The sequence below is a fragment of the Malus sylvestris genome, chromosome 10 (genome assembly GCF_916048215.2).
Source record: "Malus sylvestris chromosome 10, drMalSylv7.2, whole genome shotgun sequence".
NCBI lineage: Eukaryota > Viridiplantae > Streptophyta > Magnoliopsida > Rosales > Rosaceae > Malus > Malus sylvestris.
The window spans coordinates 34,653,002-34,677,536 of record NC_062269.1 but is presented as its reverse complement, the minus strand read 5'-3'; the positions used below and the strand labels follow the sequence as shown (position 1 = coordinate 34,677,536).

Here is a 24,535-nt window from a genome sequence, read left to right as displayed (position 1 = left end):
GACATGGATTGACAACAACTTCAAAATTAATTATGAATGCTTTTTATTAATTTTTTTATTGGTTTAATCATCATTGCAATTAATGTTGTTGTTGACCCGTTTCTCTTTTGTTCAATCGAGGTAAATGAACGGTCACCTCTTATTAAAAAGAAAAGGTGAACGGTCTAAATTTCATAATTATTAAATGCCTTTTATTAAGTTTTTATTAATTTAATCATTTATTTTATAATATAATAAAATAATAATTTAATTTGACATATCGGGTGGACAATAAAACTTTAAAAGATGTCAAAATGCCACATAGGCTATTAAATTTAAATTTTATGTTCAAAATTTGACATCTTCGTTGGAGATGCTCTAAGGTGTGCTCATGGCTAAATTGCTCAAGCTCCATATCTTCTCTATGTGACTGAGGGTAACTGCAAGAGGGAAGTTAGCATGCACGAATAACTGTTACGTTGTTAGATTGTCAATTCGACCACTCCACCAACTTGGATGTCTATTACTCTGTTTTCCACCTGTGTTTTGAGTATCACTCGAGAGTATGACAAACATTTCATGTGTACGAGTAATGAAATTTCCAATCTCACAACACAAAACATGTTCAACAGAAAAATTATGGCCCATATCGACCATAAAAAGAAACGGAAGCGATTTTCGCAGTCTATCCATTTTAAGTCATAAGCAAGGGAAAAACAAAAATGTCACAAGTGACCATACTTTCAATAAAATGATAATACAATAATTTCCACTAGTGTTAAAAATACCATGGTTTTACAGAATTTCCAGGCAACCATTGATATCCAATATAAAAATTAATTAATAATAATCCGACACGATCACTCTGCCACAGTGACACACACCAACTTCGACCTATTAGGTGTTTTGATGAATTGACACACCATCTCCATTTATTTTAATATTTTTTCCCGAAATGTATTCTCAAATATTCGCTTCTATATATTTTAATTTAGTGAGATTTTAGATGTGATTTTTAGTTATGAATATTCTTTGATTGAAATCTTGTTGGTTTTCAATTTTTTATCGGAGTCCCTGAAATTAATATCATCATTTATTTCTATGTATGACTATATTTTTTAAATTAAAATTTGAAATTTATACTTGTTTATATTAATGAAATTTTAAATAAAAAAACATAATTTGTGGAAAAAAATAATAAAATATAAATTATACTATTGTGTGTCTGTATATATACATACTAGCACATGGGCACACACAAAGTATGTGAGAAATTTTTTTTTTTTTTTTTTTGAAATAGAAGGAGAGAGAAAGAGAGTGATAGAGAATGTGGAAGTGGGATGTTTTTTTAATTTTTTTAATTTTTTAATTTTTTTTAATTAGAGATATGTTATGATTACATGTAGGTAAGGCTTTGAAAAAAAAAAGTAAAATTTGATTGTGTGAAATTACATTTCTGCCCTATATTTCTTAATCATGTTTTAATTAGAGGGTTAAACTAGTAATTTGATAGGATTTTGGTTGACAATGAGTGTTTTATTAATTAGTAGAGATAAACATGGGTACATTCTTCAAAATCACAAAAAATTATTGTATCAAAATATGGGTACATTCTTCAAAATCACAAAAAAATAAAAGATATTAGGCTTAATAACATTAGTAAATTTCTTTGATTAAACTTAACATAAATACATTCTCAAATCAAACAAAAAAGAATGTACCATATAAGTTTAAAAATGGATTACAAAAAAAAAACTGAATAGATTTTATATAAAAAACTGTTACATCTTACATATAACAAATTGATATAAGATTACATTTTAAGATTAAAAATTTGAAAAAATTACATGAATGGATACATATAAGATTAAAAATTTGAATTAAAAAACAAAGCTAATGGGTACAAACTTATTCTAATTTATTTATTTATTTTGGAAGTGTTTTGAATTGAAAATTAGTTAGGAGTTTAATAAAGGCTTAAGTATTAAAATTCTAAATCAATTATTAATTTTTATTTTAAAAAATTATGTAAATTCATTATTACATTAATACTAGAGACTTGAATCAAAATCTGAAATCAATGAACATTATTAACTAGAAATCAGAAACTAATTTTTCCTTTAATTTATTTCCAAACGTATCATAATTCAACAAAAAAAAAAATTAGAGAAAGTGGAAAGAAATTCAAAAGCACATCCACCACCCCCGCTATATAAAAAAGGAGTGAAGGTTTTATAATAAAAGAGAAAGAGTTTTTCTGTTGGATTTCACAAATGGCTTCAAGGTTGCTGTGGGCATCAAGGGCTGCTTCCTACCTCAGAATCCAAACCGGCCACAGAGGGTTTGCTTCTGGTAAGCTAACAAAAACCCCACAAACTTCCCACTTTCCTTGGATCATCTTTTCATTTTTTTCCGATTTGCTTTATTGTTTATGCAATGATCTTTGAGAAAGATGAATGCTTTTGAACATGGGTTACTTGTATTTTCTTGATTAATGCTGGGATTATTGAGAATTTGGTATTTTGTAACATGGGTTTTGGTGTTGGTGATGATGTGGATCTCTGTTTGTTGAAATGCCTGATCTATGACTGTTGCAGCAAAAGATTTGATTTTTCCAGATGGGTTGCGTGGGCTTTTGTCAAATGGTTTGATTTGATGTCGGTTGTGGATTTAATCTTCAAGAGGTTGATGGGTTTGTGCGTCTTTTGCATCTTTTGATGTTAGTGAGGTATAATATCTGTGCATTGCGATTCAACAGTTTTGATTGATTAGAATTGGATTCAGCTGTGAAATGCTGTGAAATTGTGAATGGTGTTTGACAGGTACGTATTAGGGAATTTCATTTTGTTCGTTTGAATTACAAGTTCGTGTGTAGATAAATATATCGTTTGTGTATTACTTTGAATGAGCAAAAATTTACGTAGGAAGTAAAGGATCTCTCTTTCTGTCTCTTGTTGCAACTTTGCTTGTAAAAAGCAATTAAAACACTCTCGGAGTGGGTTTTCATGACCAATAAAGCAGTATTTTTGTTCTGTTTTTGCAATGATATTATCTGATGAGGTATGGTGTTCATTTGGGCATAATGCTAATTCTACATTGTTCTATTCAAAGCTCAGAAAGAAGTGTTATTAATGTGTTGATAGATGGAATTATGTAATTAGATTCAGGTTTGGATTTGCAACGGGTAAAATTTCTGTAGCTTTGTGGTGGTTTCAGCTTTTATTTTTCTGTTTACTTGCAGTTGTGAAGGATCTCAAGTATGCCGATTCTCATGAGTGGGTTAAGGTTGATGGAAACTCTGCAACTGTTGGAATAACCGATCATGCTCAAGATCATTTAGGTGATGTTGTGTATGTTGAGTTGCCAGAAGTGGGGGCTTCTGTGAAGCAGGGCGAAGGCTTTGGAGCAGTCGAAAGTGTCAAAGCAACTAGTGATGTTTACTCTCCTGTGTCAGGGAAAGTGGTTGAAGTCAATGAAGAGCTTAGCAACTCACCTGGTTTGGTAGGTACCCTTATCCTATATTAGTTCTATAGGCGGTATGGTGATGCCCAGGTTGCATTTGTGTGCAATTTTTACTACTTTTGTTGTCATTATTAGTATTTTGCTACGTTGTAATTTGGGTAAGTTCTTATATTAAGAATTAACATTTTGAATATTATTGATGCCCCATATTTAGATGAGAAGTCATGAAAGGACTTCTTTGTAATCTCTTGAAAGGTTAAAGTAAACAAAGTCAGTTCTAAATGACTATTTCGGTTTTAAGCTCATCCACTTTCCACTGTTGGACACAAACACAATCAACGCTTGGATAAACATTAGAAGACACTTGCAACTAATAGGTTTATTGGTGTTAGTTTAAAGTTACTGGCCATTTGAGAAATTTTTAATTATCTCTTCAAGTTTTATCCCCAACCATTAAAAGTCTTTGTCTTTGAAAGTGATGCTTTTGTTAAACTATGTATGCGCTACGAACATCACTTCATTATAGACACATCAGAAAAGATTCCTCACCAGTCACCCCCTTGTGTCTTTATGTGTTAACGTTTGATTCAATTTTTGTGAACTAGATCAACGCAAGCCCATATGAGGAAGGATGGATAATGAAAGTTGAGATCAGCGATAGTGGTGAACTGAATAAGTTGTTGGACTCAGAAAAGTACACCAAGTTTTGTGAAGAAGAAGATGCTCATTGATTGATCCTGGCCAATGGCAGCAGGCGGTTCTCACGGATGGGTTGCTTCTGCACAGAATGTAACAGTGGTAGTCAAAACTGCAAATTCACCTTTCTACTTTTATGCTATGTTTTTCCTCCGCTTTTCTTCCGCATGAGTAATCAATTTTAATCGGATTTTTGTTTCGATCTGGATAATGAATTGTAAGTTCTGTCGTTCTCCTATTCGGTCTGTCCATTGATGTTGTAGCAGATCTGGAATTTTGTGAAATGTTCATTATTGAGAATGAAGTGCAACAAATTGAAGAGGAATAATTTCAAACATGTTTTTGGAAGTCAATTGCGATGTGAATACTTTTTTCGGGGTTAAGCTACAAATGAGATAGATTCAGTAAACAGCAACGAATTGCTTTATGAGTTTGAGTCGCATCTTTTCTTACAGTGGTGGGCAAAATCCAGATTGATGGTGGAATGTTCGCCTTTGGACGATCGATGCAGTACTGGTATGTTTCCGTTCTTCTGTTTTCCAAGTTGAAGACACCCCTGTGAAGGGGCCCTTGAGGTTCTCCATTAAGAGGACTTCCCAGTCATCAGCGACGAAGTATATGCATTTCGGCTGACACCCAGGGAAATCTAAAGCGGACATGGATGCACGGTAATCGGAAAACAAAGCATCATTTCCAACCGTCGTCCCCCGACTTAAAATGAGCTACATTGCGTCTAGCATGATCAAAGACTACCAGAACTTCATAATCATTTGGAAACAAACAACGGTCAGCAGACAATAAAACTCTGGTAATGTAGTGTTCACATTCAAAAGTTTCCGCCAGTGGTGGGACTTCCGTGACTGGTGGAAGGCGAATGGTACGTCCGGTGAAAGGGTTTAAGAGCGTTATTGCCAAACTGTCATCCGCAAAAGCCAGCCAACCGTGGGAAGAACCGCAACACCACTTCTTGTAAGGCACATAGAACTCAACGTTGCAAGGCTTACCTTGCGCGATGCTGTACAAGCCACGCCTTTTGTGGCTGTAGTGTTTGGTAGGATTCATGAGCATGGGAAGCTGGTTGTGGCGTGATTTGACGCGCTGCTATTGCGATGCAAAGTTACTGATTCCCAATGCTTGCAGACCGCGCTAAACCGGATATGGTCAGTGATTGGTATCAAATTTTCTAGGATCGAATCCAGAACGTGGCTCTCGAGCCATGCCCTGCCTGAAGTCGAGGGCCTCGATGCGTCTTCCAGTGGTAGACATGACCTTTTTACGCATGGATTTCGATCATTGACTACCTATGAGGGATGAGGGGAGGAGGCTATTCTTCGTAGCCTATGGATTCCTTAGGCATGATCGACATTGTTGAATTGTAGCTCTCGTTGGTTACAAAGTGGAAAACTCTCTCAGTTCAGCAAAACCAATGAAAGGTTATGACTTTTTTTCCTTGTATGGTTCAATAGGGGCAAAGTACTAATGAAAAGGACAGTGAAATCCCATATGCTACTTTTATCCGTTGAAAATAAATCCCAAATTGATGGGATGAGTAACCTTTATGGGCTTATAAATAAGTTGGGCTGCTCTTCATAAGGGTATTGCCTTAAACCTCAAGACTTTCGCCTAGGCAGGGCTATCTATGAAACACCTTGGCTTCTCCTTCGCCTTTTAAAACATTGCTCCGGACACATGGGAATGCTCGTTATGTTTGATATCGGTTAAGGTTTTCCCCTTAAACTTGCTATTGTGCATTCTCCTACTTTTCTCTGCAGTACTGTGTTTTAATTACCACATACTTTTTTGTCATCAAATTTTTCTGTAGTTTAAGTGTTCATACTTCATATTATTATTACTATCTTCAAAGGTATGCACATTGGAAGCTCGACGTCCTTATTCCGACATTTGAGGCTTACATTTACGATTGCAAACAAATGAAAGCTTCAAATTATTACATCAAATGGAAGCGGCAATAAAGAACAAAATGGAACTGTATTTTCACACCATGGTGGGCAAAATCCAAATTGCTGGCGGCATGTGCTTCTGTGAACGATCCAAGCAGTAATGCCTTCCCATGCTTTTGTTTTCTATGTCGAAGACACCCATGTCATGAGGCCCTTTAGGTTTATGACAAGCAATATCAACACAATCATCGGTGAAGTATATGGAATTCGGCCGACACCCTTGAAAGTCCGAGGCAGAGACGCACATCGATTGATTTGTACCCAAAAACAAAGCATCGTTTCCGATACTCTCAACCTCAACCCATTGGGGTCTATCCTCATAAGAAGAGAACAGCTTAAAAACCTTGAAGCTCAGAGTCTCCGTAAAACGATCATAACCATTTACTTGTTCAAACTCCAGCTTTTCAAACTTGAAAAACTTGAAGCTCAAAGACTTCATAAAGCGCTTACAATAATTCAATCTTCGGAACTTCCTAATCAGCAATAGATCTCCCCGGGACGATTCGGCTAGGCATGTTTTGTTATCAGTACCAGGAGACATCGGTACAACAACGCTTACATGGGGTTTAGCAGTTTGGTCACTACTAACATTAATCGAAAAAACACTGCCATCCAAACTAACAGCAAGAAACTGACCCTTGTAATAAATCACATCATCGAATCCGATCACTTGATCTATGCAAGTCCAAGCTTCATCCCCTGACTTAATATGTGCTATTCGTTTTCCGTAACCATCATAGATGACCACAGCTTCATAATCATTTGGAAACAAAGAAGGGTTAGCAGATAATACAACCTTGTTAATGTAGTAATCACATCTAAAAGCAGCCCTTGCTCTAGACGCGGATACGGGGACGGGAGGAAGGCTAATGGTACGCCCGGTAAAAGGGTTTAAGAGGGTTACTACCAAATTGTCATCGACACAGGCCAACCAACCGTGGGAAGAACCGCAGCACCTCTTACTATAGGGCACATGCAACTCAAAGCCGTAAGTCTTACCTCGTGTGACGCTATACAGGGAACGCATTTTGTTGCTGCTGTCCTTAGTCGGAACCATCAGCATTGGAAGCTGGTTGTGACGTGATTTGACGAGGCGATGCTGCTTGTGATGTAACGCAACTGATTTCCAATGCTTGCAAACTGCACTAAACCGGATATAGTCAGAGATGGGTATCAACTTTTCTAGTATCAAACCCAGAATGTCGTCCGGAAGCCATGCCCAGCCTGCGACTGAGGTCGACGCTTCTTCCATGGTGCTGCATTATTTAAGCCTGGTTTGGAACTCCATCTCATTGATAAGGTACCATCTAGGAATCAAAGGAGGCTTGCCATTGGTGAGTTGTCCTCCTCTCCGTTACGGCAAAACCGATGAAAAAATATGATTCATTTTCCTTGTATATCTGTTCAGTGCGGCCATGTTTAATTTAAAATCTTTTTCCTTGAATATATTATATGGTTCAAGATGGACATAATTTAATTTATTATTTAATAAGGTTCCAAAAACATAATTTAATTTATAATTTAAGAAGGTTCCAAAAGTAACAAGCTAGCTGGCCTGTATAACATAATAAACATCACTAATTACCTATCTCAATAATTGAGGTATAGAAGATTTGATTGTAATGGATAAACTACTATTTTGAGATATTTTGAAGAAACAAGTGAAAAAAAAAAAATGCGGCAACTTGAGGTAGGATAATCCTCCCTAAAATGGTAGGATTAGAAGCGAGAAGTTTCTTTCATGTCTATCCGTTCCTAATCTCCTCAAAATGAAAAATCCTCCTCCTCTATATCTTCAGTATACCTTGAACTTAGAGGGCTATCAATTCCAATCAATTCTAGACACCAAACGACACCAATGCTCTCTTCCGGCCTCCTTGGCTAAAATTTTAGAAAGCTCGAAAAGTAACAAACCTTAGTTATAACATCATAAATTGTTTGTATACAATGCAGAGAATTAGAAAATAGCATCATAAAACTGATCCTGTCTTAAGTTTTTAGCTAAAATCTATCTCTAGTCTTGACCAATGGGGTAGCAGCAGGCACTTATCACGAATGGGTAGTCAATTTCTTTTGTACACAAGGGAGAATTATGTAACATGGGAAAAGAAGTCAACGAGTGCAAAATTTCCCTTTCTACTTTTATTCGATTTTTCAACATGTGAGGTTTTACATAGATTCACAAATGAATTCAACAAAATAGAGCTTTTATTAGAAGATATGAGGATTCAAATGTCCAGGGATGGAGTTGTTGCTTTGCTCAGCCTGCTTTAGATGCATTGTCAAGGCATAGTTGTTCACTTCTAGTGTTCTACACTGCTCCTGATACTGGGACACAAGCTGCTTCACATGCTGGAGTTCCCGGTTCCTCTCTGCATATTCTTTCAAACGTTCGTGCTGGATAGCCACAGCCCGTTTCAGGATAGTATTCTCCCACACCTGTCCTTCAATATGTTGTTTCATCATCATATTTTCCTTTTCGAAACTTTTAGCTACCTCAGCACCAGCGCGTGCACTGATTGATTTTTCTAAATCCTGTAGAAATTTAGCAGCACGAGACCTAGCATCATCCACACTAAAGGCACTCATCATTTCCCTTATAAAAAATTCAACCCATTCCGCACCATCTGCAGGCAAGTTGCTTGCAACTGATGGATTATCCATAGTGGCTGCATCTTCATCATTAGCCAATACACCGTTAGCTATAGTATCAGCTGGTTGTTCAAGATCAACAGATGCGGAAGTCTCCTCCCCGGATCCTAGGCAAAGCTCATGCAGCCTCTTGATGGCCGCATCAATATCGTCACCACATTCTTCCAATGCTCTCTCAAGAACGTGAGGGTCCATGTGAGAGAAAAGAGTGCGAAGCTGATGAGAATATATGGATCAAAGAAGCGACTGGGCGTAGTAGTAGAAGACGAACAGCGAAGCCTCTTTGTAAGGGCTGGCAACGGAGGATGCCTCTCTGTGGGGTGGCTATTGATCTTCGAAGAAGGACCTCTTTCTTCCACACACCGCCGCAGACATATATCCTTCAGTCTACCTCTTAATTGCAAACGAATCAACCAGACCAGCGGTTTTGAATCCGATGATTTTACAGATAAACTAGGGTTAGGGGTTTTACGGATTAAGAGGGGGGGGGGGGGGGTTTGATGCAAAGTAAAGGGTTTTTGTCTTTGGGGTTAGGGTTTCGCGTTTGGTGCTTTATTATTTGGTTTGGCCTGTGATTGTTGTTCTTCGTTGATCCTGAGTAGGAAGTATTTATATGGGTCAATTGAAATCCTTGTAAGGCCAGAAGATTGTAACCTTTTCATGTTTGAATTATTATAGTCTTTCCTTGCAGGAAACGGATAGAGGTCTGAAACCCTAGATCAAGAACGGGTATACGTAACTTCTAAGGGCAATTGGGGTATTCCCTTTTATGATGAAACGTGACATCTAGGCAACCAAAAGAATAAAAAATTAAAAAAAAAAGCTCTTTTCCCGTAGATTAACACGCAAACAGTAAATTTAATTTATTGCAGGTAGTGTGGTTAAAACTTGATCACGAGCCACACGGCTGGGTTGAATGACCTTATAAGCATCCAACCTCACAAATTTGCCTTCATCTTTCATAGCCCTAAATCTCTCCATAAGCAAGTAAGAATTCATGACCTTTTCCTTGTGTCGCAAGTCAAACACAAGCCCAAAATATTGCTTTTTCGATCTGGAACATTATAATTTGAAGAAGAAGTTGAATTGTACTTGAAATTCTTGGAATTCAGCCGGATCCCTTCGGACATGTCATCGAACTCTTGGTTGTTCAAATACTGGATGATGATGTTGGAGTTTTTGAGCTCCTTTGGTCCCATATCGGGGAACTCAAGGGAACTTGAGGTCCTTATATTAAGTTAATCACCTTCATTAGTCTTTCCAGAGAGTAAACACACAAAGCAAATTCGCTAGAATTCTATAATCCAGTGCGAGTTGTAGAATTAGGTAGTTGTATTCTGGTCGAGCAGACGTTGTAGAACCACAAGCACAATAATGAGACGAAAATACTGTTCGAATGACATAGCTTTTGCGCTAGCCTCAACCTGTAGTTAATCAAGTTAGTACTATTTTAATTCCTGTATTTATTTATGTATTTCATTATGTATAGCAAGTATTTGTGATTAATAAAATATTAGAATTTCAAGTTCTGTTATTTCTGTTATTTTTATTTATTTCTGAATTGTTCTCTAACAGGTGATATTAGTCTTTTTCCGAGCTTGCGCAATTTTTGAGAAGCCGAGCTGAAGGGCTGATCTTGTCTTTCAAGTACAGATCTAACGCAGTGTAGACTTTGTTACATCCAGTGATAAGCAAAGTTTGAAGAATCCGTCAAGGACCGAAACGAGAATTCGTATCATGGGCAGTAAGAAGTACTCCATGGCGTAGGACCAAACAAGTTTCAGATAAGCAACCATATTGGAAGGACAAGCTGGAGTTACCTTTCTCATATAATCCATATTCACAAAATCTGCAAACTTATGGAAACTAATCCCATAAATAAACCTGAATTATTATCAATTAAACCTTCTGAAGAACATAAAAGGAAAATTATGATTTAGGAAACCTAATTTAGAAATTATCATAAAAGAAAGAGATACCTGAGTGATTAGGTGTAACTTCGGTTTTTTAGTTTCATAAAGTATCACAACGAATCGTTGAGATTTCTTTAAAAATAAAAATAAAATAATTTATTATAAAGAAAGATTTTCATTTTTGTTAAGCAAAAATTGACAGGTAGTCTATAATGTCTTGTTAAAACCACTTGAATGATTCAAAATCGACTAGTGCCCATTTAGAATTATTTTAAGGAGAGCCAAAATCACACTTGACGGAAATGTGTTTCTCTATAAAATCACTTGAAAATCAATTGATGCAATTTTATGAAGAAATACTTTTTTGCTACGATTCATTGTCAAAATTGGTCCAAGGTTCATATAATGGGCCCAACCCGACCCATATTATCATGCCAATAAGTCGATTTAGAACCATTCCTGTAAGCATTGCACAAGCCTATGGTTAGCTTACCTGCGAACTAATCCTAATTAGGCAACTTAATTATCATCAGAATACTGACGGCCATAAAGATAATCATCCTCATTGGAAAAAAAAATTCTTTGTATTATTATAGTCGAATTTTTGCAGTTTTGAATCCTACAATGATCTCTCACAAATCCCACTCTTTTGAAAAAAATTATAATTATAATATAATGATGGTTGCTTAATGTCCAAACCAAGTATGTCTTCCACCTCATAAAACAAGGAGTGCAGACTTCAAATATACGCACACGACATAGCAACACAGCTTGAAAGATGAACAAGTACACTATGGCCTTCCACACTAGATTGGAAAAAGTGAGTGTGATATCGATATATTGAGGTCATATAGAAATCACACTTTAAGTCGGAAAATTTGAGTGGGGCCATCTTACTTTGCTCCATAACTATTGCAACACTCTCCTCGCAGTCTCAGCATACAGGTTCAACTTGTGGAGAATGTTGAGATTCTTCAGCAGTTCTTCTTCATTGGAGCCCTCTTGATCCTTCTTGGAAGTAGAGTTTTCCAATCGGCTCAACGACAAATTAAACCTCATCAGAGTTGATGATCTTGGTCAAAGCAGTCTTGTAGTATCCCTAGGAATGAACTCATGAGTGTGATATCAACATCTTAAACTCACACTGGTGTAGTAGAATTGTTACGTGTATAAAACTTAAGTCGCTTGATTCGTATATATAGGTATCACGCTCACTCAAATTATTGTGGAAGACCTAACGAATATCTTGTAAGTCAAACTGTTCATATAAATATTGTAACAAATTTAATATGTGGGAATATCATGCTTGCCGCTGATTAAGATGTTTAGATATAATAATATATATGGTCTTAGGTTCAATCATGTGTTCATGCTATCTACTCAAACTCAAGTGATTGCTACTAAAATGTACTTCAAAGCAAAATGATTTTAATATTTATTATCTTACCAAAGGGTATAAATTCATTTATTTTCTATTTTTTTTATATTGAGGCATTTTTCACATGTTGTCATATTCTTACCTATGATGTAATAATTTTAAAGAAGTTATTTTATTTTTGTAACAAGTTATTTAACCAAAATTTAATCAAAATCAAGCTATATTTAACCAAAACTTAATCCAAATACAAATTTGACACAAAATTTTCATTTATAAAAGCCACATTGGAAAATTGAGAATTTGCCAAAGTAATGCAAGCGAGAAATACTTTTAACTACTTGAACTGCAAATCTCGTACAAAAATGTCACGATTTTAACATGACGTCATTGCCACCCTCACGTTGAGAAACAGTAAATTGGGATGTTATTGCCAAGAACAAAGTAGAAAACAAAATCTAAAAAAGAAGTTAAAAACAGTAAATTCCTAATTTTTTTTTCCACCCTACTTTTTGAGGGAGGATCCTCCAATTAAATCCGTTCATCATACATCGTGTGGTCAGTTTTTATCAGCTATTGTTTATATTCAATTTTAAATAAAAAAATTTATAATAATTTATGACCTCACAATGTACAATTTGTAATTGGAGGAATAAAAGAAACCGACCACCTGTTCCCCCGCCTGTCTTAAATGGATAAGGATTGTCTGCCCTCCTTGTTCCTGTGTCCTCATGTTTTGTGTGGTCACGGTTAAGTCACATCAACATTTTATATTGTTTTTTTTATAGAGATAATAAGACAAAAATGAATAGTAATATAAAATATTGACGTGACTTAACCGTGACCACACAAATAGTAGAGCATGGAAGGACACGGAAACAAGGAGAGCACATAATCCTTGTCTGCCTTAAATAACTACTAATTATTTAAAAAATAATTTACCATTTTTTTGAAATTTTTTTTAATATATATTTATTAAACCAAATTCCCAACTCTCCCACTAAACCAACCACTCTTCTCTCTCTCTCTCTCTCGAGAATGCATTCATTCTTCTCGTAGTGGAGGAGAGCTTCTCAAATCGAAATTCACAGCAGAGAGAGAGAGAGAGAGAAAGAGAGAGGATCAGATCTGAGCTCCATGATCTTCACCTGCCTCTGCCTGCTCTGCCCTTCAAGTTCGCAGCTTTGACTTGTACGGTACTACTCTCTCTCTCTCTCTCTCTCTCTCTGTCTCCCTGTATTTGGTCTGTTTGGCTGCCGAGAAAATGCGGGGAAGAAAAGAGGGAAACACAGTCTGAGAAATTACAATTGTAGTGACAATACTTGTAATTTTCGGTTTCAGTTTGCAATCTCCTTGTTCATTTTCTGAGCAGCCAAATGGGATTTTTATTTTCATTACTTGATGTAGTGCCTGTTTGGTTAGGAAGGCTAAATGTTGTTGCTTTTTGTTCAAATGTTACCAATTCGGTTCAGTTCCAAACTGAAATGCTCTATATTCCGGAAATTGTTCTTGTTTTACTAATTTGCTTGTTTGAACTCAGTAATTGGAGGGTTTCCCTGCTGGTGTATCGAAAAGGAAATAGTCTAGTACTAGTGATGTTGTCTTATTTTGTTGAAGTCTGTTAATCCGTCAAATCGGCTTTTATTCGTTGCAATATGAAAGAGTGGAACCATTGTGCAATAACAAACAGTAAACCTTTGTGGTGAACAAAAACTTAATTCTTGAGTACCAAGGAGCTGGAAAGCTGTATTGTTTGAAAATAAAGCAAGATTCTGCCCCTCATTTGGTTTCTCAGAAAGGACGAGAAAATGAATGCTAAGTTTGTTTTTCAAATTTTGTTACTTTCTTTGACATTTGTTTGTTTATTTATTTGTGTCAACTGCATGAAATCAATGTAGAACAGGAGAACTTCTAAGAAACAGATATGTAGGAGTTTCGGGGTTCATTTGGAAGGAGTAATTCCAAATCTAAGGATTTAGTTAACATTTTATAGTTAAATTATTTGGTTAGCTTATTTCTAGCCCTATAGATTTCAATTTAGAAGAAAGAGAAGAAAAAAAACGAACCTGAAATAATTTCTAGCCTCATAGATTTCAATTTAGAAGAAAAAAGAAGAAAAGAAATGGACTTTAAATGGTTTCTAGCATATACTAATTTCAAATTTATATTAAATCAGTTATCTTAAATGTGTTCTATGACTAGTGCTTTGTAGTTTTTTCTTACTAATTTAACATTGTTATCAAATTTGAATCCTTTCTTACTCTGTAATATTTTTGACTTCAAACCAAAACTTGAAATGCAGTTTTGTCTTGATTACTCTTACCAATGGCAAAATCGAGACAACATTTCTCTAGCCAAGATTCATCACTGTCACCAACTTCTGTGCGATCACGAGAATGGGAAGGTCCATCAAGATGGACTGAGTACTTGGGTCCAGAGACAACTTCTCCAATGAATTTGAGGAGCTCCAGGAATTCTGGTCCTGATGGACAGGTCCATAGTTCTGGCGGCTCCCACAAAGGCTTGAACATGCAGTGGGTAGTTCAACTAACTGAAGTGGCAGAAGGCCTTATGGCTAAAATGTATAGGCTGAACCAAATTTTGGATTACCCGGATCCAGTTGGCCATGTATTTTCAGAAGCATTTTGGAAAGCTGGTGTGTTCCCCAACCATCCAAGAACTTGCTTGTTAGTCTCAAAGAAGTTCCCTGAACATTATAGCAAGTTACAGCTCGAACGCGTAAGAATGGATTGGTTTTCATTTAAATGTTAGGTATTCCTTTGTTAGTCAGCGTTACTGAGCTAGCCAGTATTGCTAATATGGAAAAGTATTGATGCAGATTGATAAGGTTTCTTGGGATGCCTTGCAAGATAATGCAGAACTTCATTTACAAAGCTTAGAGCCATGGATCCAGGTATGAAGCTAGTATACTTACTTCTATTATTCCATTATCTGCATATTCTATAAAACGCTTTTGCAGAACTATTAGTTTCCTTTTCAGTTCTTATGTTTTTGGTGGTAGATGGTAGTTATCATCAGTGTCTAATTATGCTTGTTTCATCTATCTTTTTATAGAGGAGTTAGGTATCAACTATTACTGAAACCTAAAAGGCTAAAACCTAATTCTTAATTTGTGGCGAGTTTATCAACAACAATTTCATGAATGATTTGTCCAGGAGCTTTTGCACCAATGGTTACAATTAATTATTTTTGTTGGGTGGTGGTGGTTTTCATTTGAGAGATGATCTGCAAATCGCTAGCTCACTTCCTATTGTAGACTTATGATGACCATATGTTAGATGCAGTCAAATAATATCTTTTCTTTTGCATGCATCAGCTGCTTCTTGATTTGATGGCATTCCGAGAGCAAGCTCTACGACTTATATTGGATCTGAGCAGTACAGTTATTACCTTGTTGGTGTGTCTCTTTATCACTTATTTTACCTCTGAATTATAGATTGTGGGTGGAACAATGATATTGACACTGTTTTGTCTTTCAACTCTGTACACCGTGGAAAACAAATTGATATCTAGAAGGATAGGATTGATGTGAAATTAAGTTTTTCTGATATCTCCGTCTCATACCCTCACTGATTCATGTTGAAAGTGTAGATTGAATAAGTTGAACAAACCTTGAAACTGGTTATGTAAACAAGTGAACTGTTCACAACAGGGTAGTCTAATTAGTAAGTGTAACAATTCTAGTAGAAACAGATGTATAGTGCTTGTTCAAACTAGCCATATGTGAATATAGATTTATAGTCAGAAATTTTTATTTCTGCTTTTCGGACAGAAGAAGAACCTCAATGTCTATCTTATACCTTTTTGGCTAACAAACACAATGTTTCCATGTAACTGATTTGATGACATGCAGCAAAGATGAATTGATAAAGTGCTTCCCACTATATGCATTTGAGTTTATTAAGAAGTGAACAAGTAAATTAAGGTCACATCTCACATTTTACAAGGGAGTTTGGGAAAATAAAAATAATGCTTACATTATTTCCTTGGAGTTCAAGTTTGTAGATGATATTGTTGATTAAACGTAAAGGTTTTACATGGCATCTCTAATAACTTCGTGCAGTACTTTGCAGCCCCATCAGAACTCACTTATACTACATGCATTTATGGATCTCTTTTGTTCCTTTGTACGCGTTAACCTTTTCTCGGAGAAGGTAAGTTAATTACCATTCTTCTTCCTCTCTTTTTTCAATATGTTTCTTGTCACTGTCCATTTTTTGAGTCTTACTTGCTTTGTCTTAATACATACATGTACTGACTGTTCTGCTAACACTATGCTTATAACAGATACCAAGGAAAATGATGCTACAAATGTATAACCTTTTGCATTCCATGTCAAGAGACCGAGATTGTGATTTTTATCATCGGTAGGAACTAAGTTACTTATTTTTGCTGCATATCATTATCATTCAAATTATTTTATGATTATTCTACTTACTATGTTCTTCTATTAGAGGATCAGAAAATGTTTAAAAGGAATTCTAGAAATGACTCCATGAAGCACATGGGTAGTGGTTGTAGGCTTCTGCATAACTGAGTATATGGAACTTAAGAGTATGACCTTGTTATATTCATGCATGAATATCTATAGGTAGATCTGGTGTACCATGTATCATTGCATAACCAGTGAACAAAAGTCCCCACCTCCCCCCACACAAAAAAAAAAAAAAAAAAAAAAAAAGGCTTGCAAACGAACTTAGTGACTTGCCACCCAGTCATCAGTCAGTTGATCTGAGGCTCAACAAGAAGGCTCGTGGCAAGCTTGGGCTCTACTGAGCTCATTGTTGGCTAAGCTTGAGTGCAGCCCCACCCCCAATATGATATTTATCTTAATGGGAAATCTCTATTCTTATTGTTCGTGCTTAAAACTTCTGGTCTTATGTTTTTCTTTCTGTTGATAATAGGTTGGTTCAGTTTATAGACAGTTATGATCCACCGTTGAAAGGATTAAAAGAAGACCTAAATTTTGTGAGCCCACGTATTGGAGAGGTTAGTTTGTGTTCAATTTATCACTGTGGTTTTGATAATTATTATTTTGTGGCCACGGAATAAAGTGGCGTACCCGAGTTCAAATCCCCACTCCCCAAATGTCGTAATTGATAACAAATGTCTATAGTTACAGTGTGTTTGGTTAGTGTAACTGTACACGTTTTTATAGAAGATGATGTTGATAATAAGTCAAGCACAAACAATTATATTGCCATTGAGTTTCATTTTTCTTTTGCCAGGTGCTAGAGGCTGTGGGACCTATTATTTTTTTGTCAACAGATACAAGAAAGCTCAGAAATGAAGGTTTTTTAAGTCCATATCATCCTCGATATCCAGACATACTTACAAATTCTGCTCATCCAATGGTAAGACATTATAACTTTATAATTTTAATATTACCAAAAATCTCCTAAACTGTTTCTCCTTTTTTATATTGACAATCTGAATGTTTTGCTAGAGTAGTGGTATTGCAAACTGCATTATATGGTTAATGTTATTTTCCATTTGCAGAGAGCTCAGGATCTAGCAAATGTCACCTCTTATCGTGAATGGGTATTATTTGGGTATCTTGTTTGTCCTGATGAGCTTCTTCGCGTCACTAGCATTGATATTGCTTTGGTAAACCTTACACTGTGTTTGATTTCAAATTCTCTTGCCAATTTTATATTCGATAAATTGAGCGTATCTTAAGGGAATCTTAAGGGAAGAGAAGATATGCATGTTTTGGCATTTGTTTTAGGAATTTTCTTTAGACGTGTAGGTGCTTTTTGTTATATTACCATGCATAATGTGTTTGGCTTTTTTTTCCCTTATTTTTGTTACACTTTTGTGGCTTTCAGGTCGTATTGAAAGAAAATCTGGTTCTTACATTGTTCAGGGATGAGGTGATTTTTGCTGTCAGTTTTCTGTCACTGAAATACTGTCATCGTTTTCAGTAGTTAATTGTTGTAACGTAAACATGCAGTATATACTTTTGCATGAGGATTATCAGCTATATGTCCTGCCACGAATTTTAGAATCAAAGAAGATGGCAAAGTCTGGTCGTACGAAGCAAAAAGAAGCAGATCTGGAGTATAGTGTAGCCAAGCAAGTCGAGAAAATGATAAGGTACGTACATAACACGAAGTCTAAATATGAAAACCAAGTTGAGAAATGATAAGGTTCGTACCTTATCATTTTCTCAACTTGGAACTTGGAACTATACAATTCTCATTTGCATGGATCCCATGTTGGGACATCCGTATTCATGTTTCAAATATGCATCAGTACCCTTAGTTCCCATCAAATGAACTTTCTTTATGATTGGCAATGTTTGTGTTAGTGCATTGAACACATTAAAAATGGTTTCTTCATGCAGTGAAGTGCATGAGCAAGCATTACTCTCATGTGATGCCATTCATCGTGAGAGGAGAATCTTGCTAAAGCAAGAGATTGGAAGAATGGCACTTTTCTTCACTGATCAGCCTAGTTTGTTGGCTCCAAACATACAGGTACGTTTTCATTGCAGGCTTCTATTAATGTGCTTTTGGAAACGGTATGCTCAACTGCATTTTTTTAAATTTAAGCTGAAAATTTTGCACAATGATACACTCTAGAACTTATTGATAATATTATGATGATTTGATGTATTCTACAGATGGTATTCTCTGCATTGGCTTTTGCTCAATGTGAGGTCATCTGGTATTTCCAACATGTTGGGATTGCATCATCAAAATCTAAAACCACTCGCATGGTACCTGTTGACATTGTAAGCTTTATATTTTCCCGTATCTATTGAGATCCATCATGATCAATCTTTTATCCTAGTATTTAACCTGATAATGAAGTGCTTGATTTTAACTATTACGATTTCATTTGCAGGACCCAAGTGATCCAACTATCGGGTTCTTATTAGATGGAATGGACCATCTGTGCTGTTTAGTACGCAAGTACATTGCAGGTTAGTTTGAACTTAATGTCTGCCATGCCATTTTTCTGAACAGAGGAAATATGATAATTTCTATATTAAGAAATCTTCATGTGTATATTTTTCTCAATAGAGGAAATATGATAAATTCTATATAAACTTATATTACCGCATTAAGATATTTCTTCTTGTGCAGCGATTCGAGGTTATGCATTATCATACCTTTCTTCTTGTGCTGTTAGAATCCGGTCTTTGTTGAATACCCCTGGGATGGTGGCTCTTGACTTAGATTCAAGCTTGAAAGGTCTTTTTCAGCAGATTGTTCAGCACCTTGAAAACATACCAAAACCACAGGGTGAAAATGTATCTGCCATTACATGTGATCTAAGTGTAAGAAATCTGCAGACTGTGCTCAGTTTTCTTTAGAATAAATCTTCCCACGTTTTCGGATGCCGAATTGATATTTCTTGTAGATTCTGAGATATCACTTGCTTGTGTTTATTTGGCACCTCTGTTGGATATAAAGTTTCCCATTTGCTATTTCATCACTTTAATTTATATCAAAGTGCTGAATAGGTGTAGACTACTTGTTTGGTATAAATTATAAGGACTATAAATTGTGATTAATGGGAAATATTTGAGAGATAGTGTCATGGATATATTTAAGTATGTTAATTAGTCAGAAGTGCCAATCCCGCATGCCCAACAATTTACCACAAAGGGTTATCAGAGTTTTAAGGTGGATCAAATTTTCTTTTAATTAATCAGAATTTCTTTTAAATAATTAGTTTATGCAATCAGGTCTATTCAGTTTGAGTTGTTTTTACTTAGATTTGTTAGATTAGTTCCTAATGGTATTGCTCTATATGAATAACTGTTCTCAGTATTGTACTCTTCACTCTAGTATATTAGTTCTCAAATTATTTAGGTTTTCTTTTTATACATTTTTTAAGCATTAATTTTGTTATTACTAAACAGGAATTTCGAAGGGATTGGTTATCAATATTGATGATAGTCACATCTTCCCGGTCATCTATAAACATACGACATTTGGAGAAAGCTACAGTTTCTACTGGGAAAGAAGGCTTATTATCGGAAGGAAATGCTGCATACAATTGGTCCAGGTGCTCCTTCTGACTTTGTTTTACTCGTTGTGATGATTTTGTAGTCCATCATTGCAATTAGTCAATTACATTGATGCAGATAAATATTGTTACAAGTTAACAAAAATGCATGGAACAGTTGGAGAAAATGGTAATTAAAATCTTATTGGTGATTCCTAGAAGCTATTCTAACTAGTTTCATTTTATTCTCGAGTGCTGTTAATCTTGGGACGCATGAGTCATCTTGGATATTTAAAGGGAAAAAAAAAAAGAAGAAAATAATTTGAACATTTTTTATGTTACCTATAGGAGCTAGGATAGCACAATGTTTTGCCGGAAAAGTGAATAACATTTAAAGGATCCCCTTCAATATTGTTGACCATAGCATGATCAAAATAGTTTCACAGCTGATATTGGAACATCTATTTAGCAGTTCCTGAAGTAAATAAAATGCTTTCAACTTCAACATATCATGATTAGATTAACACAAGGCTGCACATGACATTTGATGGTGTCAAAGTGACAATAATAACACATGTATATGTTTCAATTTAGATGTGTTGACGAACTGGAAACTCAATTATCAGAGCATGCGAGTCTTAAGAAACTGTATTTCTACCATCAGCACCTTACAGCAGTAAGCTCTTTCTCTCTTTAGCTGTAATTGGTTTGATAAGTTCCCATTTAGTGTAACAATAACTTGAACAAATTAAAATTGTTTTTGTATTCTTTCTCTTGAAAAAGGTCTTCAGGAATACTATGTTTGGCCCAGAAGGTCGCCCACAGCATTGCTGTGCATGGCTTGGCGTTGCAAGTAGTTTTCCAGAATGTGCTTCCCCAATTGTTCCAGAAGAGGTGATCCATAAACTCAAATTCCTCCACGCCCCCTTAAAACTTTCTATACATATCTACAGTCCCAACAAGCAAATTGCAATCATTGTTTTAACTAATTTAAAACACAAAAAATTCTTTTAACATGCTCGCCAAAAATTCATTACTAAGTCCTGCATTGAGACAAAATCAAGCATGTTCTGATGTTCGGATGGTATAGCTTAACTTGCTTCAGCATGCACATGGATGCATGAGACCAGAAAGGAAATGACCGTGCTTAACTCCTTACTGCAAGCAGGTAACTAAAATTGGCAGGGATGCAGTCCTTTATGTTGAATCTCTGATCGAATCAATAATGGGAGGACTCGAGGGATTAATCAACATACTTGATTCCGAAGGAGGATTCGGTGCCCTTGAGATCCAGGTAATCACTTTTATCTGATCTAATTTTGAAATACTAGGAAATAAGAAACAGTTTATTCAATTAGGTTTTACAGAACTAATTTAGAGAAAATTTTCAGCTTCTCCCGGAGCAAGCAGCGTATTATATGAATTATGCATCCAGAGTATCAAATCTTTCAGCTAAATCTCCAAAGGGCCCATCTGGTTTCCCTTTTCCTGGTCAGGAGAGTCATCCCGAAAATAATACTTCTATCAAAATGTAAGTTGTTAATCATCATAGTTTCATGCATATTGTGTGCTCTCTTTTTTGAAGTCCAATATTTTGACACAGCTAACAGTGCCTTTGCTTTTTCTTGGTAATGGCAGGTTAGAAGCTGCAGTGCAGAGACTGACCAATTTATGCTCAGTTTTGAATGATATGGAGCCTATATGTGTACTAAACCATGTTTTTGTGTTAAGGGAGGTAATATACTCTTTTTTCTTCAACCATAAGATTACGTGATTCTTGCATTCCACTGAAGTGTACCAATTATTATATTTCACAGTACATGAGAGAATGCATCCTTGGGAACCTTAGGAGGAGATTGCTTTCAGCACTGAAAACTGATAATGATCTCCAACGGCCTTCTGTTCTGGAGTCACTTATTCGCAGACACATAAGCATCATCCATCTGGCAGAGCAGCATATTAGCATGGACCTAACTCAGGGTATTCGAGAAGTTCTGCTCTCAGAGGCCTTCTCAGGACCAGTTTCTTCTTTGCATTTGTTTGAGAAGCCAGCAGAGCAACACACAGGATCAGCCACTGAGGCTGTTTGTAACTGGTACATTGAAAATATAATCAAGGATATATCTGGAGCTGGAATCCTTTTTGCTCCAATTCACAAATGTTTCAAGAGCACAAGGCCTGTTGGTGGATATTTTGCTGATTCAGTCACCGATCTTAAAGAATTGAAGGCCTTTGTTCGGATTTTTGGTGGCTATGGAGTTGACAGGTTAGACAGAATGCTGAAAGAACACACTGCTGCACTTTTAAATTGTATTGACACATCATTGAGATCGAATCGTGACTTGCTAGAGGCAGTTGCTGGAAGCCTGCATTCTGGTGACCGAATAGAAAGAGATGCATCAATAAAGCAGATACTCGATATAGACACTGTGATTGGGTTTTGCGTCCAAGCTGGGCTGGCCTTGGCTTTTGACAGACTTCTAGCTGAAGCTTCTGGAGCTGTGCTCTTAGAAGGTGCACCCTTGATACATTCGTTGTTGACCGGGATAGCTAAGCATATACCTGAAGAAATACCTGAAAGGATAGAAATCAGGAGATTGAGAGGGGTGGCAAACAATTTTGGTGTAGTCTACGATCATGATTCTCAGTGGGTGAGATTTATCTTAGAAGAGGTTGGAGGTGCAAACGATGGTTCATGGAGCTTCTTGCCTTATTTATTTGCCACTTTCATGATGTCAAATATTTGGAATACAACTGCCTTCAACGTGGACACAGGGGGATTCAACAACAATATCCACTGCTTGGCAAGGTGCACTTGCATTTACTTTCACCATTAAGTAGAATTATATTTTACGCTAGATATTTCTGAATACAAGATGGGATTCGTGATTACTTAAAGTTCGTCAAGCCAAATTATCCAAACCCTTACCTATTCACTAGTGCTTAGTCCAACAGGAAATTTTTTGTTTATGTAGTTTCTTGATTCCTCCGTGATCACTAAAAATTAATGGGTCTTTTTGCCAAATGCATTAATGCCTATCATGGACAAATTTTGTTGGCAGGTGCATTAGTGCTGTAATTGCGGGAAGTGAGTTTGTTAGACTGGAGTGTGAGCATCAACAAAGACAGTCTCTCTCAAATGGACATGCTGCTGATAATGGGGACACTGAAATGCAAAGCCGTTCGTCAGCTGAAGCAAGCATAAAATCCACAATGCAGCTCTTCGTCAAATTCTCCGCAGGCATTATACTGGATTCATGGAATGAAACTAACCGGTAAGTTCATTCATCCCTTCTCACTTGGTCGGGGACATGTAATTCATTTGATTGTACGTAAAACCAAGGCAAGATTTCGCTTGCTTGCATGCTCATGTACATTATCTACGATTCTCCTACTTAACCCGTGCAAGCTGCTAATAATTTCAACTGTTCTTCACAGATCTCATCTCGTAGCACAGCTAATTTTCCTAGACCAACTTTGTGAGATCTCGCCTTATCTTCCACGAAGCTCTCTGGAACCCCATGTTCCATACGCCATTCTTCGTTCGATATACAGCCAGTATTACGAAAACTCTCCATTGACGCCACTTGCATTACTAAGTGGTTCACCCCGCCATTCACCTGCTGCATCACTCTCACATTCATCTCCTGGAGTACGACATCCTCGCGGCGACTCCACTCCTCAGTATGATTCAAGTTATTTCAAAGGATCATCATCCCATAGCCAGGAGCATGAAACTGACAGCGGAAGCTTACGGAGCACAGAAAGCAGGCTAAGGAATGTTCGTCGTTCCGGGCCTTTAGATTACAGCTCAAGCCGTAGTAAAGTTAAGTTTGTGGAAGGCTCAACTTCGGGGAGTACCGGCCCCAGTCCGCTACCGAGGTTCGCTGTCTCAAGATCCGGTCCAATATCCTACAAGTAAAAAACGAAGCGAAACCGAGTTAAAGGGTAAAAGGGGTGGTAATTTATCTTACTCTGTAATTCTGTCAATGCCTCAGTTATTAGAGATAGATGGGCTAGTTCATACGAATTTTGACAAATTGTATATCTAGAGTGTTGCTGAAATATTAAGACAGAAATAAAATTTAATCCTATGTGAGTCGAGACTCGGCGCTGGGTGCTTCTTTATTCAAGGGAAATGATTTTCGCACAAATAAACAAGAATGTGAGGCGAGAAAAACCTAAAGTATTCGAAACATCTCTCTTTCAACTCTGTGGAACTGAACTCTCCTCCAAAACCCTACACACTACACTCTGTAACAAAGAGGAGCGGCGACGTGAGAATGACAATGAGTTTAGATCCAAAAGTCCGGGCGGCCTTCATTACAAGATAGACAGTAAATGATGAAGTTGGAACTTCATCAGCTTGAAATGGCCGCCCGGTTGAGGATCTGAAGCTGATGGCACACCACAAATTTTAATCTTAATACCATATGAGAAATGTGGCATGCTGAGTTTCTTAACCTGGATGTTAGAACACTTCGACGGAATCACCAGAAGAGATCTGTGTATTGTTT

The 24,535-nt window shown here is 36.5% G+C and overlaps 3 protein-coding genes and 1 pseudogene across 4 annotated transcripts; 2 read left to right on the top strand and 2 right to left on the bottom strand.

Moving 5' to 3' along the window:
• The first annotated feature begins 2,035 nt into the window (after positions 1-2,035).
• On the top strand, positions 2,036-4,465 carry LOC126586039 (glycine cleavage system H protein 2, mitochondrial). Its single transcript, XM_050250745.1, has 3 exons — positions 2,036-2,331; positions 3,221-3,480; positions 4,047-4,465. Exons 1-3 carry the CDS (start codon positions 2,253-2,255, stop codon positions 4,170-4,172), a joined length of 465 nt encoding a protein of 154 aa, XP_050106702.1. The 5' UTR covers positions 2,036-2,252; the 3' UTR covers positions 4,173-4,465.
• A 1,326-nt stretch (positions 4,466-5,791) lies between these two features.
• Positions 5,792-7,403, bottom strand: LOC126586032 (F-box protein At2g26160-like). The gene has a single exon (XM_050250737.1). The coding sequence runs from the start codon at positions 7,348-7,350 to the stop codon at positions 6,133-6,135; it is 1,218 nt and encodes a 405-aa protein (XP_050106694.1). The 5' UTR covers positions 7,351-7,403; the 3' UTR covers positions 5,792-6,132.
• A 906-nt stretch (positions 7,404-8,309) lies between these two features.
• Positions 8,310-9,125, bottom strand: LOC126585100 (uncharacterized; annotated as a pseudogene).
• Positions 9,126-14,334: 5,209 nt separating this feature from the next.
• LOC126585684 (protein NAP1-like) lies at positions 14,335-24,117 on the top strand. 2 transcript variants are annotated; one of them, XM_050250161.1, is made up of 23 exons: positions 14,335-14,777; positions 14,878-14,952; positions 15,376-15,456; positions 16,133-16,213; positions 16,347-16,426; positions 16,964-17,048; positions 17,288-17,413; positions 17,559-17,666; positions 17,888-17,932; positions 18,013-18,155; positions 18,406-18,538; positions 18,685-18,795; positions 18,909-18,987; positions 19,151-19,344; positions 19,933-20,078; positions 20,613-20,694; positions 20,802-20,912; positions 21,187-21,312; positions 21,410-21,549; positions 21,657-21,753; positions 21,836-22,827; positions 23,081-23,293; positions 23,457-24,117. In XM_050250161.1, exons 1-23 carry the CDS (start codon positions 14,364-14,366, stop codon positions 23,938-23,940), a joined length of 4,146 nt encoding a protein of 1,381 aa, XP_050106118.1. In that variant the 5' UTR covers positions 14,335-14,363; the 3' UTR covers positions 23,941-24,117. The 2 variants fall into 2 exon arrangements, with proteins under 2 accessions (XP_050106118.1, XP_050106119.1); XM_050250162.1 differs by lacking the exon at positions 14,335-14,777 and having other exon boundaries at positions 14,921-14,952; positions 16,123-16,213.
• Positions 24,118-24,535: the final 418 nt, after the last annotated feature.

What these genes read in the sequence shown, in the direction of transcription:
- LOC126586039 (XM_050250745.1), top strand. Translation starts at nt 2,253, where the DNA reads ATGGCTTCAAGGTTGCTGTGGGCATCAAGGGCTGCTTCCTACCTCAGA. An exon ending in CCACAGAGGGTTTGCTTCTG is followed by an intron (nt 2,332 to 3,220) that starts GTAAGCTAACAA and finishes GTTTACTTGCAG; the next exon opens with TTGTGAAGGATCTCAAGTAT. An exon ending in TTAGCAACTCACCTGGTTTG is followed by an intron (nt 3,481 to 4,046) that starts GTAGGTACCCTT and finishes TTTGTGAACTAG; the next exon opens with ATCAACGCAAGCCCATATGA.
- LOC126586032 (XM_050250737.1), bottom strand. Translation starts at nt 7,350, where the DNA reads ATGGAAGAAGCGTCGACCTCAGTCGCAGGCTGGGCATGGCTTCCGGAC.
- LOC126585684 (XM_050250161.1), top strand. Translation starts at nt 14,364, where the DNA reads ATGGCAAAATCGAGACAACATTTCTCTAGCCAAGATTCATCACTGTCA. An exon ending in TGAGCCCACGTATTGGAGAG is followed by an intron (nt 17,049 to 17,287) that starts GTTAGTTTGTGT and finishes TTCTTTTGCCAG; the next exon opens with GTGCTAGAGGCTGTGGGACC. An exon ending in TCATGGAATGAAACTAACCG is followed by an intron (nt 23,294 to 23,456) that starts GTAAGTTCATTC and finishes TGTTCTTCACAG; the next exon opens with ATCTCATCTCGTAGCACAGC.